Genomic DNA, 15,317 nt, shown 5'->3' on the forward strand with positions numbered 1-15,317 from the left:
ATCTGTTTTATTGGCCGACAGCTGTGTGTTTTCTTTCTCCAAATGATTGCGCAATCAAAAGTGTAGCAAATGTCTTGCTCTGTTTGACGATGCAATGTTCATGGCTCAACAACAAACGCCCATTTTGGGTTTCTGGAAAAGTGGCCGTCTCGGCGATACGACAATTCGGCCCGACGCCAGCGTGAGATTACTCCTGAGCAAGCTATAGGCAGCAATTTGGAAAGGAAACGGTCACCGATTTTTCCGACGTGAAAGTTTCACACTAGAGATTTCTTCAAACAGCAACTTTTATTGAAGTAAAAAAATAACACAGAACAATAGCTCAAACAATTGCAAGATTCAAATTATTATTCATATGTAAGCACAAAATATTATGAAATAAAAACAGAAAGGTGAGGGCTAAAACTTTGAGTGAGAGAGAAAATGAACAGAAAAAAGAAAGTGCACGAGGGACTTGCATCGCCCGATGACATTGGTTTGGAAAAGTTTTTTTATTTTGCGCAAATTTTCGGCGACGAGACTCACCTCCGAAGAAGTCCTTCGCCATCTTCTGTTGCTTGTTTTTTCTTTTTTTTTTTTTTTTGCTTTGCTTTTTGAACGCACTCCCATCCTCGCAGCCCAGGTTGGGTTGCCACGACAACAAGTTGAAGGACTGTCCTTGTGGACGTCTTGGACAGTTTCTTTCTCTCTCCGGTACGCTTTCACAGCTAACAAGCGATTCCCTTGGTTGTTTATTCAACAATCCAACCCTTAAACCATCAACTCCAACCGCCAAAACTTCCTGGGTGAGGCTGCTCCTTTTTGGTCTTGTTAAAAAGCAGCACAAGTCAACACAATTACACTACCGCCTCCCACACTAGCGCAACAGCAACATGCTTTAAACACAGTGCTTTAAACGATTAATCGGTTATCAAAGTAGTGGTCATTCGATTAATCGCCGTACCTCCACTGCTGTTCTGCACTTTGAGGATTCAAAGGAGAACGAGCCACGTTTCTTTCTCTCCTCTGGCGTCCGCAAACGTTTGGGAAAAGTTTTCACCTGACACGCAGTCGCCTGAAGACGGGCTTCGCGCTTCAATCTAGACTCACATCGTATCGTCACAGAGGCAAATTGACTCGTTGGCATTTTGGTGCCGGTCCAGGAATCTACGACTGTGTGTCACACGACTACTAGTTCATTCTCAGTACAGTAGTGAACTAGCTTGGTTTCATTTTGTTCTAATAGTGACAAAGTGACCCCAGCAATGGACAAAATGTTACTCTTAGGACATTCATCGATTCTGCTCGTGCGCCGAAATTCCATCCGTGTAAATATTAGCGGTAGGAAGTATGTTGATTGTCACAGTTGCGTGTCGATAACAAGCGTCGCAGTTGGAAGCTTTTGAGAGCAGCCGTCCAATCTTCAGCGGATGCCAGCGTGACTGTGAGCCCAACTGCGAACCAAAGCATCTGCTCACCGCCGTCGCTACGAAGCCACTCGCTCCACTTTAATTGAGCCCTCAGCCTGCGCGCCATCAACTTTTATTTACGAACAGGGACGACCCAAACGAGCTCCTGATTGACGCGCAGATAAACGTTTAAAGTCAGCCGCCTGGAAACGGTGAGTCTTTGCCATCATAAGGAAAAGAGCAGTTTGTTTTCTTTTTCTGCTTTTGATTGAGTTGAACAACATTAACATTTGGATTGTGTCACTTTGGCTTAAAGTTGGCGTTTGGGTTGGTGCTGGCGTTGAGCTTTGTGTTAGCGTTTGGGTCAGGTGAGGATTGTTTCTTTTCCAAACGTTATTGATGAGTTCAAATTGTCAGCGACAATCAACAGATACGGTAAATTTCTTGGCCGTCCAATGCAAAAGCCATTTGAACAACACGATTTTCTTCAACTTGTAGGCTAAGAGACAAATCCTGAAGGGCGATGACGACTACTTGGGTTTTATGCCAGCTTTTTGGATAGAACACATTGACTTGGCCAATAGTGGCGGAAATCCCTTGCGTAATGGTAAAGACATGAAGCTTCAAAGCGGCAACATGACTCGCACAATTTGCACGTCGTCGATCCAAACTCGTCACAATAACGCTAAAGACTTGCAATTGTTCTGACATAAAATTCACGCATAAGCTCGGAATTTAAATTGTACAAAATAATTTGCGTTCTGCTTTTGTGAGGATATAAAAATGTTCAGCTTGGAAGAAAATGAGCAGAAATCATGTCAGACTAGATTCACCGTGACCGTCGACTGCCATGCCAGCATAGCGTAGCGTTAACTCGAATCTCTATTTGTGTGTGTGTGTGTGTGTGTGTGTGCTTTGGCAGGCAACGCCATCCAGGCCTTCGGCAACGGCACTGACATGGTCGTGTGGCCGCCCGTGGCTCCCGCCCAGACCACCGCCATCACGTCGCCGCGCCAACGCAACGGCAACGTGGACAACCACATCAACAGCGACTCCGGAATCTACCACTTCTGCGGGAGTCTGCAGGTGTGTGTCCGTCTCTTCCTCCGTCCGTCCGTCCGTGTGTGCATCTTGTGAAGTAGCGACGTTCCCACCAGTGGGAATTGAGCTAGCGCAGATGATGAAACGGAGCCGCGGCTAGCGGCAATCGTGCCTCCAGGCAGGAAGTCTGTCAGTGATGTCCGTGTCGTTAGCGCCGACACGCGATACCACGATAGCCGACGATACAATAGAATCTCACACTTGCGGTTTGGATCCGGTTCCTTACGCTTACAAAATAAGTAAAAAATGATGATGGCATTTAAAACCACTTTTGCTTTTTGTTTTAATTTTCCCTTCTGGCTTTCATTTAATTTGCCGTGATACCCAACAAGTTCATTCCAGGGAATTTTTTTTTCTCTCTTTCCTCAGAGATGGCTTCATCATGTCCAAGACACTGTGATGCTGATTTGGCTGTTCCTGAGTAGAAATTGAATTTGCTTGGCACTTTTTGGAAAAAATACCTCCAGCAAAGTCTCTTAACGATCAATGAATTCTCATTGTAGTTCATTCATGTCGATCGATCAGTTGTCGGTGAATCGATTCTTTGTTTTATCTCTAATCTCAAAAGTGACTGCAAGCCATTTTTGGCTTTTGCGAACTAGCTCCCATTCTTTTTGCAGTCATGTTGAAGGTGTAAGCCAGAGGTGGGCAAACATTTTGATTGGCGGCCCACAATGGGTTCTAAAATTTGACCGAGGGGCAGATGGATGGAGTGTTTTGTTAACCTCACCTCATCTGAGAAAAAAAAAATAAATTTAATTTTAAATGAACGTGAACAAAAGCATTACAACAAAATATATGTATTCATATTCATTTAATTTTTTTCTAGTCCGGCGGGCCGGATTAAAACGTTTAACGGGCCGCTTGAGGCCCTCGGGCCGTAGTTTGCCCACGGCTGGTGTAAGCAGCGTAGCTCAGCCGCTCAGCCGTTCATTTTGAACTCAACTCAACTTCATCATCACCATTCTTCTCATCATCGTCATTTGGTTTGATCAATGATTTCACTCAAAGAAAACTCAACTTGCTACAATGGCTTTTTGCTCGGACAATTTTGCAGGCAAGATCACACAATTGTTCGTATAAAAAAACTCGAGCTTTTTGTTTGTCTTTGCATCATGTGAAAGTTTTGTTTGTCTTTGTTCGGCCTGTGTGGCAAACATTTTCTGTCGTCTTTGATCTCGTGTTTGAAACAGCCTGACCACGATACAAACTGAAGGAAAAGGATGTCCAATCGCGTGTGCGCGCATGCTCGTAGCCCGCGGGCTTCGCGTCGTGCTCCTTATGGAAATGTGCGCCGCATGCTAATGTGACTTTTGGTTTCATCCAGGTATTAGACCAAGCCGGCGCATGCGGATGGAGGGCAGGAAAACATGTCCTTTCCCTTTGTTTGTTTCTTTCTTTGAATTGCAAATAAGCCACGTGAAGGTTGCTTCTTTTGATTTACATTTTCCGCATTTCAACTTGACGTTCGGTTTGAAGGGTCAGCATGTACGCATTTCTTCGTCCCACGAGCAGCAAGCACCGATCGCCAAAGTAATTTCTTCCCATCGAGAAGTCCGCACAGCTTTTTTTTGCCGTCACGCAATCAAACATGATTCCGAAAATGCTGATTACTCGGCAAATCAACTTTGCTGCAGACTTGTAATCAACATTTGTTGTCCAGATTCTTAAAAATCACTTTTGAGGGAATATTTATTGACAAACGATTTGATCTACTTGGCAATTGCTGCTGATGTTACTGGAAAAAAAAAAAAACTTAAATTGGACCAATATAAAAACTTGTTTTGCCGCACAAGGGTAGTGACAAGCAGGATCAGAGCAAGTAGCCAGGTTTACATGGGGCCATGAATTCCGATTATCAGAGCGGATAGTCCGTTCCAGGGGCGGAACGGTCCGATAAATCACGTGATTTATACGTCGATCTCTGGTGTCACATGGATGATCTGGGTGGAGCATGTAAACGGTGCATCGGAAAATATCACATTGCATGTAAACATGTGACCGGAGATTTTCATTCGGAATGATTTCAATCAGAATGACAAAAAAAGTCTGTGTAAGGCTCAAGTAAATCAACAACTTCGGTGAGAAACCGGGAGCGTAATTTCAAACGGGAATCTTCGTGACGTGCAGGCAACGAACAGTAATAAAAGAACCCTTGCGACAAAGAGGACGTAGACTTTAATGAAACACGGGAGTGGTCCACTCGCCTACCTTGTGCGCTTCCCACTTTGGGATGTAGTGTGCCTTTCAGCTCCAGCACTCGCCACCCTGTGTAGTATTATTAGCGCTTTGATCATGACACGTGGCCAGTGTCAAGCAAAACACCAACCTGAATGTCAAACAGCAAGGTGAAGGACGCACTCGGCTCCGGTCAACCTTTTGGAAAAAAACAATAAAAGAAAAAATAGCAAACAAACACGGCAACCTTAGTTGTCCAAACGTTAGCTAGCGTGAAGACAAATAGTAGATTTGCTGACTCTTTCTTTGGTTTCTTGAACAGGCTCAGAAGTTGAAATCCAACTCCAGCGGTGACAGCGTCTTCTGCGTGGTGAGTCGTCTTCTTTCAACTTGAGCAGGTCTTCTTCTTACCCGCCCGCCGAGCAAGTCACCTTTAGCCAGCCTCTGTTTTCAGACCATTCCATTCACTCCGCTGAAAAAAACGTTTTGGTTGAATTTGCTCCGTTTTATTCCCTGAAGTGGTTGCACAAAATGGTTGCGAGCTGTGGGGAGAGGGAACGGGGTCTCGGCAGCAAGCGGCGGAGGCGAGTTTTGTCCGCGGGATGTTTGGTCGCTCCCTTAGAGAAAGCGTGAGAAGCTCGGTCATCCGGGAGGGACTTAGAGTCATGGTGCTGTACCTCCACGTTGAGGTGGCTCAGGCATCCTCCTGGACGCTTTCGTGGTGAGGTTTTTCGGGCATGTCCCACCGGCAGGAGGCCCCGAGGACGACCCAGGACACGCTGGGGAGATTATGTCTCCCAGCTGGCTTGGGAACGCCTGGAGATGCCTCCGGAAGAGTTGGACGACGTGGCTAGGAGAGAGGGAAGTCTGGGCTTCGCTGCTGAAGCTGTTGCCTGCGCGACCCGACCTCGGTTAAGCCAGCTGAGCTGACAGATCCCTCTGGTGCATTGCAACAACCTCATGAGGCTGCCTCCACTTGCATGAACGCTCAAGACAGCTTGACGGACTTTTGGAAGAGAAAAAAAAGCAAAAAGGACCGCTCAAGACACAAAAATGCCTTTGCGGTGGTTTTCATGAAAAAGGCAAAAGCAGAAAAAGACCCAAAATGTGTTTTACATCGTCAGAAAACATCACCATGTTTTATTTCAGACACACTCGGTCATTCAGGGTGAAAAATCGATTTTTTTTTTTGATTTTTTTTTTAGAATCAATTCTGAACTTTGGAATTGTAACAACTGCCAATCATTCAAAATACTCAAATTAGTCAAATGAATTGATTTCCAGCTTGAATGTCTGCCGCTTATATTTTTATTGTAATTGATCAAATGAGATGAAAATGAGCCAGAAATTAGCGCAAAATTAGCCTTTGCTAGCTAGCTGCCAGCATGACCACAGCTAGCCGCTACCCGTGGTTAGTTTTAGCTCAACGGAACATTCTTGAAGTTCAATTTGCACAACAAGCCAAATTGTCACATGACCTGTGTTGGCTCCGCCCTCCACGTGGACCAGCCCTCGTAAAGTTCACTGCAAATGTCACCGTGTACCATCAGTGACATTTCGTAACGCCTAGCCGCAGATGACCCGCTTGTTAGCTCGCAGCTTTATTAGTTTACGCCACCACACACACTCACACACACACGCACGCACACACACACTCACACGGTAACACAACACACGTGCACAAACACTGAGCTTCTTGTGGTGGCATTTAGCATTAATAAAAACAACCTTTTGATCCCGGAGTGCGCCGTCAAAGCAGATGAATTTATTTAAGCGTCGTCAACATTGCGTAAGGCTCCCGTCATCGGCTCCACTTTGCGCAGCATCCGCTCTCTTTACTTTATGTGTCATCGGGAAGACAAGTGCGCTAAGTTACATTCATACACGTAAACAAAAAGTTAACATCTATGTTCAAGATGAAAACAAATAAACAAATTAAAAAAAACAACAAACGGATTAAAATTCAGGCTTAGAGTTAGGAGTAGGGATAAAAAGTGGCATTTAAAACTAAGGTTAGCGTTTGAAAGTAGGGTTAAAAATTAGGGTTAAGGTTTCAAATTAGGCATTAAAATTAGGGTTCGGGTTGGAAGTAGAGTTTAAAACTATGGTTAGGGATTTTTAGAGGCCTACTTTGAAGCATCATATTCTGCTGTGGACGCCCCCCCGCCTCTTTTTGTTATTCAAATAAAAATTTTATGAAGGAATTTTCCATCTATTCTTAATCTTTTTTTGATTGTATTTTCAGTAAAAAAATAATATTTTACAATTGCAATTTGTAAAGTTTATTTTTGCTTTGTAGCTTGTTATTTACTTATGATTATTTTATATTGATTTTTGAACCGTAAATTTGCTTCAACGTCTTTGCAACATTCTATTAGAAAATTTCAACTGAAGCGAACATTCATCAAAACCGGCCAAATTTTGCACCCGTTTGCGTGTTCCGAAGGTGGCTCAAGTTTTCCCTGCATGCGTGTTTTGTTGTTTTCTGCCAGGACCCGCAAATGGACGGCCCGAGCACATCCAATGCCATCGTGAGGAATTCGTGCGTCCACCGACGACCTTCCAGGGCAACGTATCTGCTGTCCTCGCTGCTGTGGATGTGGTACTGCGGCCGCCATCTTACGTCCTCGCCAGACGACTTGTAGCCTCGCAGCTGAAAATGTCGGACTGACCCCCCAAAAAAAAAAGAAACTAAACAAAACCACGTGAAATTGTTTCCTTCCTTTTCTTCCTCACTGTATGAATTCCCTTCCGGATCGCGTGTGACACTTCATTTTTGTACGTTTTTTTTGTCGTTGATTTTGTCACTTTCACAATCGTGATCGACTTTTTTGATGTATGTTTTTTTTTTTTTTTTTTTTTGCGTTGCTCAAGAAATGTGGAAGCGGAAGCTTCTGATGTGACTACGCAATATACGAAAAAGAAAACGTAATCAGTGAACATTGATGCTCAATACTTTTTTTTTTCCAGGTTAATGATTGATTTCAACACATGGAGAACGTTAGCATACTCTGTATCATAACGCTAACAGAAAGCAAAGTTTCAATCAGCCAAAATTGGAAAAAAAAAAAAAAAAAAAAAAGCCTGCCATTTGGATTTTGAAGTTGCCATTTTACGAACATTTCCAGGTAGCTTTTGAAGACCATTTTGTAGCATCACTCAACGTTTAAAAATGTAGCCCTTGAAACCAGTTTTGCTTGCCAACTTGAAATTGTCTGGACGTTTAATGAGCAGACCCACCAAAAAGTCTCAAGAACATTGAAATACGCAAGGCGTCTGCTCTGTTGGTTTCAAGTGGCAGAAGTTCTTTTTTGACCATTCGTCCCATTGCCAGCCCATTTGGCTTGACACAAGGATGCTCAAATTTGAAAAAATGGACAAAGTTGCTACGTGTGGGAACAAACTAAAACTCTCACATTTTTTAAATGTTGAAGGCAGCAGTACATGTCAAGTAATTGTTTGTTCTTGAAAGGTTCAAAGCTGCGTTTGGGGTTTTTACTCCTTTTTGTTTTTCTTGTGAATCAATGATTCGTGACGGCTTCCAAAGCTAGCACCAACATTTAGCCATGAAATTATTTTTTTTAGTTGCTGGAATGCAGGAAACAAAACAATATTAATCATTAGAACAAACATTTTTTGCTAATAGCATTACCCTTCAACGTGATCAACTGAATGTCTGTAGACAGATGGTCATTTTTACATTTAGAATAACGACCGGACCTGCCCGACCGGACCTGAAAAGTTAAGCAAAGATAACACGTAACAAAGTGATAATATTTTTTTTGTAGCTGAGCTGGTTCGTCTTGCCATCATTTTAAAAACCGCAACAAGAGTCGCGTTGTTGTTGGAATCATGCCAATGCATTGTTTTTTTGTTTTTGTTTTTTTTTAAACAATTCACAATGACATGTGGAAAAACAAGCAGGCTAGCCACGCAGGCATTATGATCTTGCAATCCTTTGCGCAGCACAACGTGCTGGCAATTCCAAAGCATTATACTTGGATGGACTCGAAACGAGGAAAAAGTTGGCTTGGAAAAGGTAAAGCGTTGGCTAATGCTAATGCTAACGGAGTGGGTTTTGGGGGGGCTCACAAAACTTTGATTTCAGATTCTTTTGTCAAATATTTTGACTTGGAAGAGTCTCGTTTTTTACGTCGAGTATATGTCATGTATATTTGCTCCTGCTCTGTATGCGACATGTACAAGACGATATCTATTTGCATTTGTAAACCAAACCAGAAAAGAGAGAATATCTGTGTAACTACTGTTGTACTTCAACATGATAAGCAGATTTGTTTCCAATGTTGCTTAAATATGACTATGTTTACGTTCCTTTTTTGGACAAAAATTTGACTTATTTTTCTACATTTGGATTGTTTGATTTGCGTTTTTGGATGCATTGAAATGAATGAAGGCCTCAGCTTGTTTTTACGAATAGCGATAATAATGTAATATTAATGCAAGATAAGACGCATGGTGGTTGATGTGTTTCAAGATGGCGTCACCCATGTTTTCCTCTCGCAAGAGAAAAGATGGCGAGTCTTCTTCTTCTTCTTTGGCTTCCCGCCATCGTCTTCGCTTGTGAAAAATCTGTTGTATAAATGAATCAAATACAAATAAAAATGTTCAATCGTCCAAATTGACTCTTTTGACAACAAAATGGTCGCCTTTTACCAGGCACTTCAGCAAAAAAGTTTTGCAGGAAGAAAAGAACTTAAAAAAAAACCATTATTGTGCTGAAGGGAAACAAGACAAGACCCTTTCGAAATAACAAACCTCTGTGAGAATGTCTTTTATTATTATTTTTTTTTTTACAAAGTAACTTTTGTAAAAATATGACGAAGAAAACAAAATTGTCAAGAATTTTTTTTTTCAGTCAAAAAAGCCCCGGCACGACACCACACAAGTCTCTCAAATTTAAAACATTTTTTTTTTTTGGTATATATCCATTCAAAATGTTACTTTAAAAAATTAGAAAAAAGAAAGCATGAATTCTTTTTTATATGTAACAAAATATTGACAATTATTTTCTTCACAAAAATATGTATTCTCATGAAAATGTGCCATCTACTTTTTATGCTTAGGATGTCTTTATTAGGTAACAGAACCTGAATTTTCTCCGTATTATTCCATTTTGCATGTCCTTTGTAAGTTGATGTGCTCACTTACTATATCGAACTTCTTCGCATCTTCGGCATCACACGATTGGGGGGGTCATTAAAGGGACCATTAAGGAGAGATTGTTGGTGGGGGGAGGGTTGTGCACGGTTGTTTTTCCTGCTGACGCGTGAAGCGGCGTTGCTGCCAGGCGTCCACTTACAGCTAAAAACGCTCGTCTTTCATGTACAGAAAAGCAGCACTTACCTCCTCGCTAATGGGCGGCCGCCTTTTAAAAACATCTTCAAACAAAAAAAAGTCCGATAAACTTGCTCAGCCTTTTTTTCCCTCTTCTTCTATAAAATCACGCTCTATCAGCGGGGACGGTCAATATTGTACTCGCTGCCCACAGGAGACAAACATTAGCTTCTATTACACACATTTATTTTTTTATTGTCACCCATATCCTTTCATGACACTTTTAAATGTATCTCGAGGAAAGTTTTCATCTTAAAAATAAAATGTTAAAAGATTTTTAACTTTAAAGATTTTAGTGCTTGAAGAAAGAAAAAAATTTTTTTTTCCTTTGGTTAAAAAAATATTTAAAAAGATTGCAACTTCGACTGCCCCACCTCCCCAAAATAATGTATTATAATTATTTATGCAAACAAATGAAACACATTTTCAGAAGTCGTTATATAGTCTCTCTCTCTCTCTCTCTCTCTCTCTCTCTCTCTCTCTCTCTCTCTCTCTCTCTCTCTCTCTCTCTCTCTCTCTCTCTCTCTCTCTCTCTCTCTCTCTCTATATATATATATATATATATACTAATGCTCCCTCCATCAGTCATCCACTTGGGAAATACCAAAAAAATTAAAATTCTATTAAAGGTCAAAAAAGCAACATATACATTTCACATTCTGCCATATGGAATGTAAAGATTTTCGCAAAATAGAGGGCGACTGACGCTGAACGTCTTCCTGTTTGCTTTTGCTCCAATTTAGAAAAGTTGCCTCATGAATAGTAAATACATCAAATGAATGCATGCATGGCAGCTCATGAACGAGTCACTGACCACATGCTGACCACCTAAAAGGTCTCAGCCCCCCCCTCAAAAAAAAAAAAAAAAATCCAAAAACCAAGCAAAGGTGCAAATATCAAGACTTGTTGGGTTAGCGTCTTTGTCGTCCAAGCGGGAAGCTTTGAATGACTTCCACTTGAGCCTCCACCACGGATGACAAGTGTCCGTATTTCCTCACTTGGTAACAGTTGTCACGGCGGAGATCACCTGAGGTCGGAGCGTCGGCGGCGTACCACAGGGCTCAAACACAAGTCCCGTGGTGGTGCACGACGTGCTTGCGTTGCTTGCGAACCGGGCCTCGCTCACGGCAGTCCGTCGCTCGCTGCTGACACGTGGCGTCCACCAAGGCGCTGGCCACGGCAATGCCTGCCAAAAGAAACTGCACAAGTTGAAAAGGGAACACACAAGGCTGGCTTCACGCATTGGGTGCAAACACGCTGACATGACTTCAATTTTGGAACATATACTCTATTGATATTTTTGCTTACTTGCTTGCATATGATTCCAAGCATTGTCATCATTTGAATTCTGTTTGATTATTATTTAAATTATTTTTAACAGGAAAAATGTGCGGAAGTGGAGCGTCCTTAAAGGAGTGCGTTCGTTTTCCCGTTTTCCTTTTCTCCGGCTGGTGGAGGGCCAACATTAATGGAGGATGGCGGCCTGACCCCCCACTTAGAGTCTCCCTGAGGGAGGTAAAAGGGAGTGAAAGGGGCGCGCCTTCCCTTTTATCTCCACTTTTGTGTTCCCTGGTGGTTCAACACTTTTTTCCACTTTCTGTCTGCTATGACGCTAACAAGCGTGAGCTAACGTTAAGCTTGCCGCCAGGCAGGAACGAACAACAGCAGCCGAGTTGGCAAACTAGCAGTCGACATTTATGAGAACCCGACCCTCATGAGAACCTCGATCCAAGGCCGTGAAAGCCGTTGGAGTTTAGGGGCCACCTTCATCCCAGTTTCATCTGGATTATGTATGGGCTCAATGTAAGATTTCAAAAAGCTTCATTTGAAAGCCCTACCACAATTTGCAACCTTTAAAACTATCATTGCTTAAAACCCGAACATGGGCATAAAACCATAATTGGAAACTGTAAATGTGACCTTGCTTAAAAGCTTGAAACCCTAAATTGAAAAACATTTCATTTGTTGTCCGTCTGTCTCGTAAACGTGCTTAAAATGTGGTTGGAATCGGACATATTGTATTCCTGGGGCAAGTTTGTCCTCAAAGGAAGCCTGAAAATAACCAAAATGGGCCAAAATGAGGCATATTTTTAAGGCGTGCCATCGGATTCTTAATTTTGTAAGTCTGCCCCTGACATGGCTACCAAATTTCCCGTTGCTAGTCATTGACTTAAAAAAAGAATAGGACAAAGTCTCGAGGACGTTTTGTTCTTTGAAGGAAGGTAAACAGCCAAAATTGCTGCTAGGCACCATTTTGTGCTCGCAAATGTTTTCTTGCCAACGTATGAAAATTGAGCATACCCGACTGTCCTGGCGGTGGCGTTCCACACGGCATTCTGGGTAAAAACATCAGCACGGTGAGGACGGCGGCTCTGCTCCCCCAACATGGCTCCATGGCGAGGGCCTTGGGTACTACCTTCTCACGCACACACACACACACGCATGCACACACGCATTAAGTACGGACATTAATTACACAATATATGTAAGGACCTTACAGGCACCAGCAGGACTCAATGGGGTAGATCGCGTTACGACATCCGACGCTTTGGCTAATGTTTCCTGACTATTGATCACGTTCGACCTTTCTGCTCAGCTCCGCCGCAAAGGTCGCACGCAAAGACCTGATAATCAACCACGCTAACAAAGCCTACATAAACACGCACACACAGCGTACACGTTTGCTATACATGAGGGGTGGGAATAGAGAACAACCCTAAAATGGATAAAATGGCAGACATTTTATGTTATTTTGTGGGTCCACTTGCTGAGCAGATTTCCTAAGCTGACATTTGAAAAACTTCTGGCTGATTTTGGAAGAAAGATTGTAAATGGCCAAAAATGGTTGCTTTGAATGGAAATGGATGACTCTTTTCAGGCACGGCTTTTTGTGGGTCTACTCACGAGTAACTACATGCTGCTAAATCAAACTGACTGCGGGGCGGGGCTGAATGACAAAAAAAAAAAAAATTAAACAAAACCCCTAAATACTGTCCCCTCCAAAAGTAAAATTCTTTTTTTGTTGTTGTATACTGAAGACATTTGTAATCCTACAAAAACAATTAGGAAAAGTGGAAGGTTTTAGACTGACAAAGTCGATCACCCGACCTTAACCCCATAAAGCATGCGTTTTACCTCTAGAAGAGGAGCCCCCAGCAAAATAAAAGAACAGAAAGAAGCAAGTAAGTATGAGGCCACCAAATATTCACTTGAAGCTTATTGAATAGTTCTGTCCTGAGTAACAACAGCATGAAATAGAAGCTACACTTCCAAACTTTCGTCTCACAATCACAAAGGATGCAATCTTGCTGTTCCAATACTTTTGGAGCGGACTGTAATAGATACTAGTCTGTTAAAGTAGGCTCGAACGTATTTTTCATTTTTCTTGCAGGTGTCAGATGTTATTAGCGGGTCGGGTTGCTCTATTAATGGCCTTAATGTCCAGGATGTGGTTTTGATGCCGCGTCTGGAAAAGTACTGGAGTTCAGTGCAGGGGTCCCTTTTTAAACAAAGCAGATTGGTTTTCCATCCACCGTCGTCATTGACGAGACGTGATGTGTGAAAATCAAACGGCAGATGCAAGATGTGGTTGCGTCTTTGGTGAACTCCGGATGAATGTTTTGCGCATGGTGAACAGAAACATCCAGTCGGGTCAAAACGGTGTGTTGAGGGGGCGACCCGCTTGCTGCAGAGTTTCGGCTTTTGTTTGCCTTGCCAGCAATGACGACGCCATATCTGCATACGGGAGTATGAGCCTCTCATTTGAAACCCGAACTAGCTTTGAAACCTTAAACCAGGCTTGAAATTGAAAATTGAAAACACAACCAAGGGACTTCAAACTGCAGACCATGATTAAACAGCCAATGCAGGTTTAAAATGGATTTTCCAATCCGCTCTTTGAAAACCTCATTTGTAAGCCAAACTTGGAACCCTAATAAAGCCTTCAGAGATGAATAAAGCAAGACTTGCCTCAAACCTCATTTGCAACGCTAACCGGGACTTGTTGGCCACAATGACTCGGCAGATATTCATCATTCACCAAACCCTGCCGAGCTCTGAGAAGCCGACAGTGTCAAAAACAAGAGCGGCATCGACCCCTCCCACTTTAGCCCATCAGGGCGCCCATCCGTGTTGTTCCCCGCCGTGCACAAAATGGTTGTGTCCAATCTTCTCAACGTCCCAAAATCCCCCAAACCCTTCAATTTCCTCTCGTCTCTGTCTGGATCTGTGGAGCTCCTCCACGGGGAGGCCGTGCGTGCGTGTCCCAAATAAAAGGAGTGAAAATGCCTAGCTTGAGCATAAAGATTCATTTTGTAGCCTGAGGATGGCAATGCAAGGGGACTTGGGAGGGTTTGTGGGGGGCGGGGCGGTTGAGAGCGGTGGCGTGTCCACATCATTTGAGGTTGTTGTTTTTCTCTTCTGGGCAAGAAGAAGAAATCCCTTCAAGTCTCAGATGGTGTTACGGCGCAAAGTGGCAGTGCAATCGAGGAGATGCTGCGGCAGATAAACGCCAAATTCATACCTCCTCATCTCCCTCATCACAAACAAGCACAGAGCTGGCTCAGCAAATAAATAATAACAAGGACAATAAATACAGAAAGAAAGAAGTACATGATGTCAGGAAATGATGAACAGAAGTCATAACTAATTACAAACTAAAAAAAAAACAAATCAGTGAAGTGCATTTACTTCGGGCAGTAGGCGGGGACACCCTGAACTGGTTGCCGACCAATCGCAGGGCACACGGAGACGAACAACCATCCGCGCTCACGCTCATACCTACGGGCAATTTAGAGTGTTCAATCGACCTGCCTTGCATTTTTTTGGGGGGGAATGTGGGAGGAAACCGGAGGACCCGGAGGAAACCCACGAAGGCACGGGTCCAAGTTCCGACCTTCGTCTCTGCACACGTGCATACTAAACGCACGCGTGTGTGTGGCGTCGCCATTTGAATCAGGCAATCGCATCAAAGTGCAGTGAGGACAAGGAGCTGTGCTCCTCTGTTCTCGCTTCCCTCTTAGTCCGTCTCGCCACAAAATGAATCACGTCCCCCGACGCCTCGTCAACTTCTCTGCTTTGGAATCTTCTCTCTCACCTTCGCTTTATTTTTTTTTTTTTGTCCTGTTGTTAGCGTGAGAGAGATGAATGTGTTTACCCGCTCACGTAAACACGTGCACATAAGGCCGCCACAATGACGGATGGCCCCAATGTAATTTTTCCCGCCGTGGGCTCAATATTGATGGATGAGGATGAGGATTATTATCGATCCGCTCGTAAAGACCGAGAAAAGGTGAA

The 15,317-nt window shown here is 43.2% G+C and overlaps 2 protein-coding genes across 11 annotated transcripts in view; one reads left to right on the plus strand and one right to left on the minus strand.

The window, feature by feature from the left end:
• Positions 1-8,012, plus strand: part of gfra1a (gdnf family receptor alpha 1a) — a 51,503-nt gene extending 43,491 nt beyond the window's left edge. For both annotated transcript variants that reach the window (XM_088305310.1, XM_088305312.1), the window contains 3 exons: positions 2,311-2,474; positions 4,990-5,037; positions 7,160-8,012. In XM_088305310.1, coding sequence (XP_088161436.1) covers positions 2,311-2,474; positions 4,990-5,037; positions 7,160-7,312 — 365 coding nt within the window. In that variant the 3' untranslated portion in view covers positions 7,313-8,012. The remainder of the gene's footprint in view (positions 1-2,310; positions 2,475-4,989; positions 5,038-7,159) is intronic.
• A 1,866-nt stretch (positions 8,013-9,878) lies between these two features.
• Positions 9,879-15,317, minus strand: part of atrnl1a (attractin like 1a) — an 88,223-nt gene continuing 82,784 nt past the window's right edge. For 7 of the 9 annotated variants that reach the window (XM_088305261.1, XM_088305260.1, XM_088305256.1 and 4 more), the window contains 2 exons: positions 12,324-12,438; positions 9,879-11,208 (listed from right to left, as the gene is read on the minus strand). In XM_088305261.1, coding sequence (XP_088161387.1) covers positions 11,145-11,208; positions 12,324-12,438 — 179 coding nt within the window. In that variant the 3' untranslated portion in view covers positions 9,879-11,144. Of the gene's footprint in view, positions 11,209-12,323; positions 12,439-15,317 lie in introns of those variants that run through there. The other 2 variants (XR_015845116.1, XR_015845117.1) reach the window with 2 other exon arrangements.

Source organism: Idiotropiscis lumnitzeri, chromosome 9 (genome assembly GCF_059441095.1).
Source record: "Idiotropiscis lumnitzeri isolate Australia: NSW breed Sydney's pygmy pipehorse chromosome 9, RoL_Ilum_1.0, whole genome shotgun sequence".
NCBI classification, from domain to species: Eukaryota; Metazoa; Chordata; class Actinopteri; order Syngnathiformes; family Syngnathidae; genus Idiotropiscis; species Idiotropiscis lumnitzeri.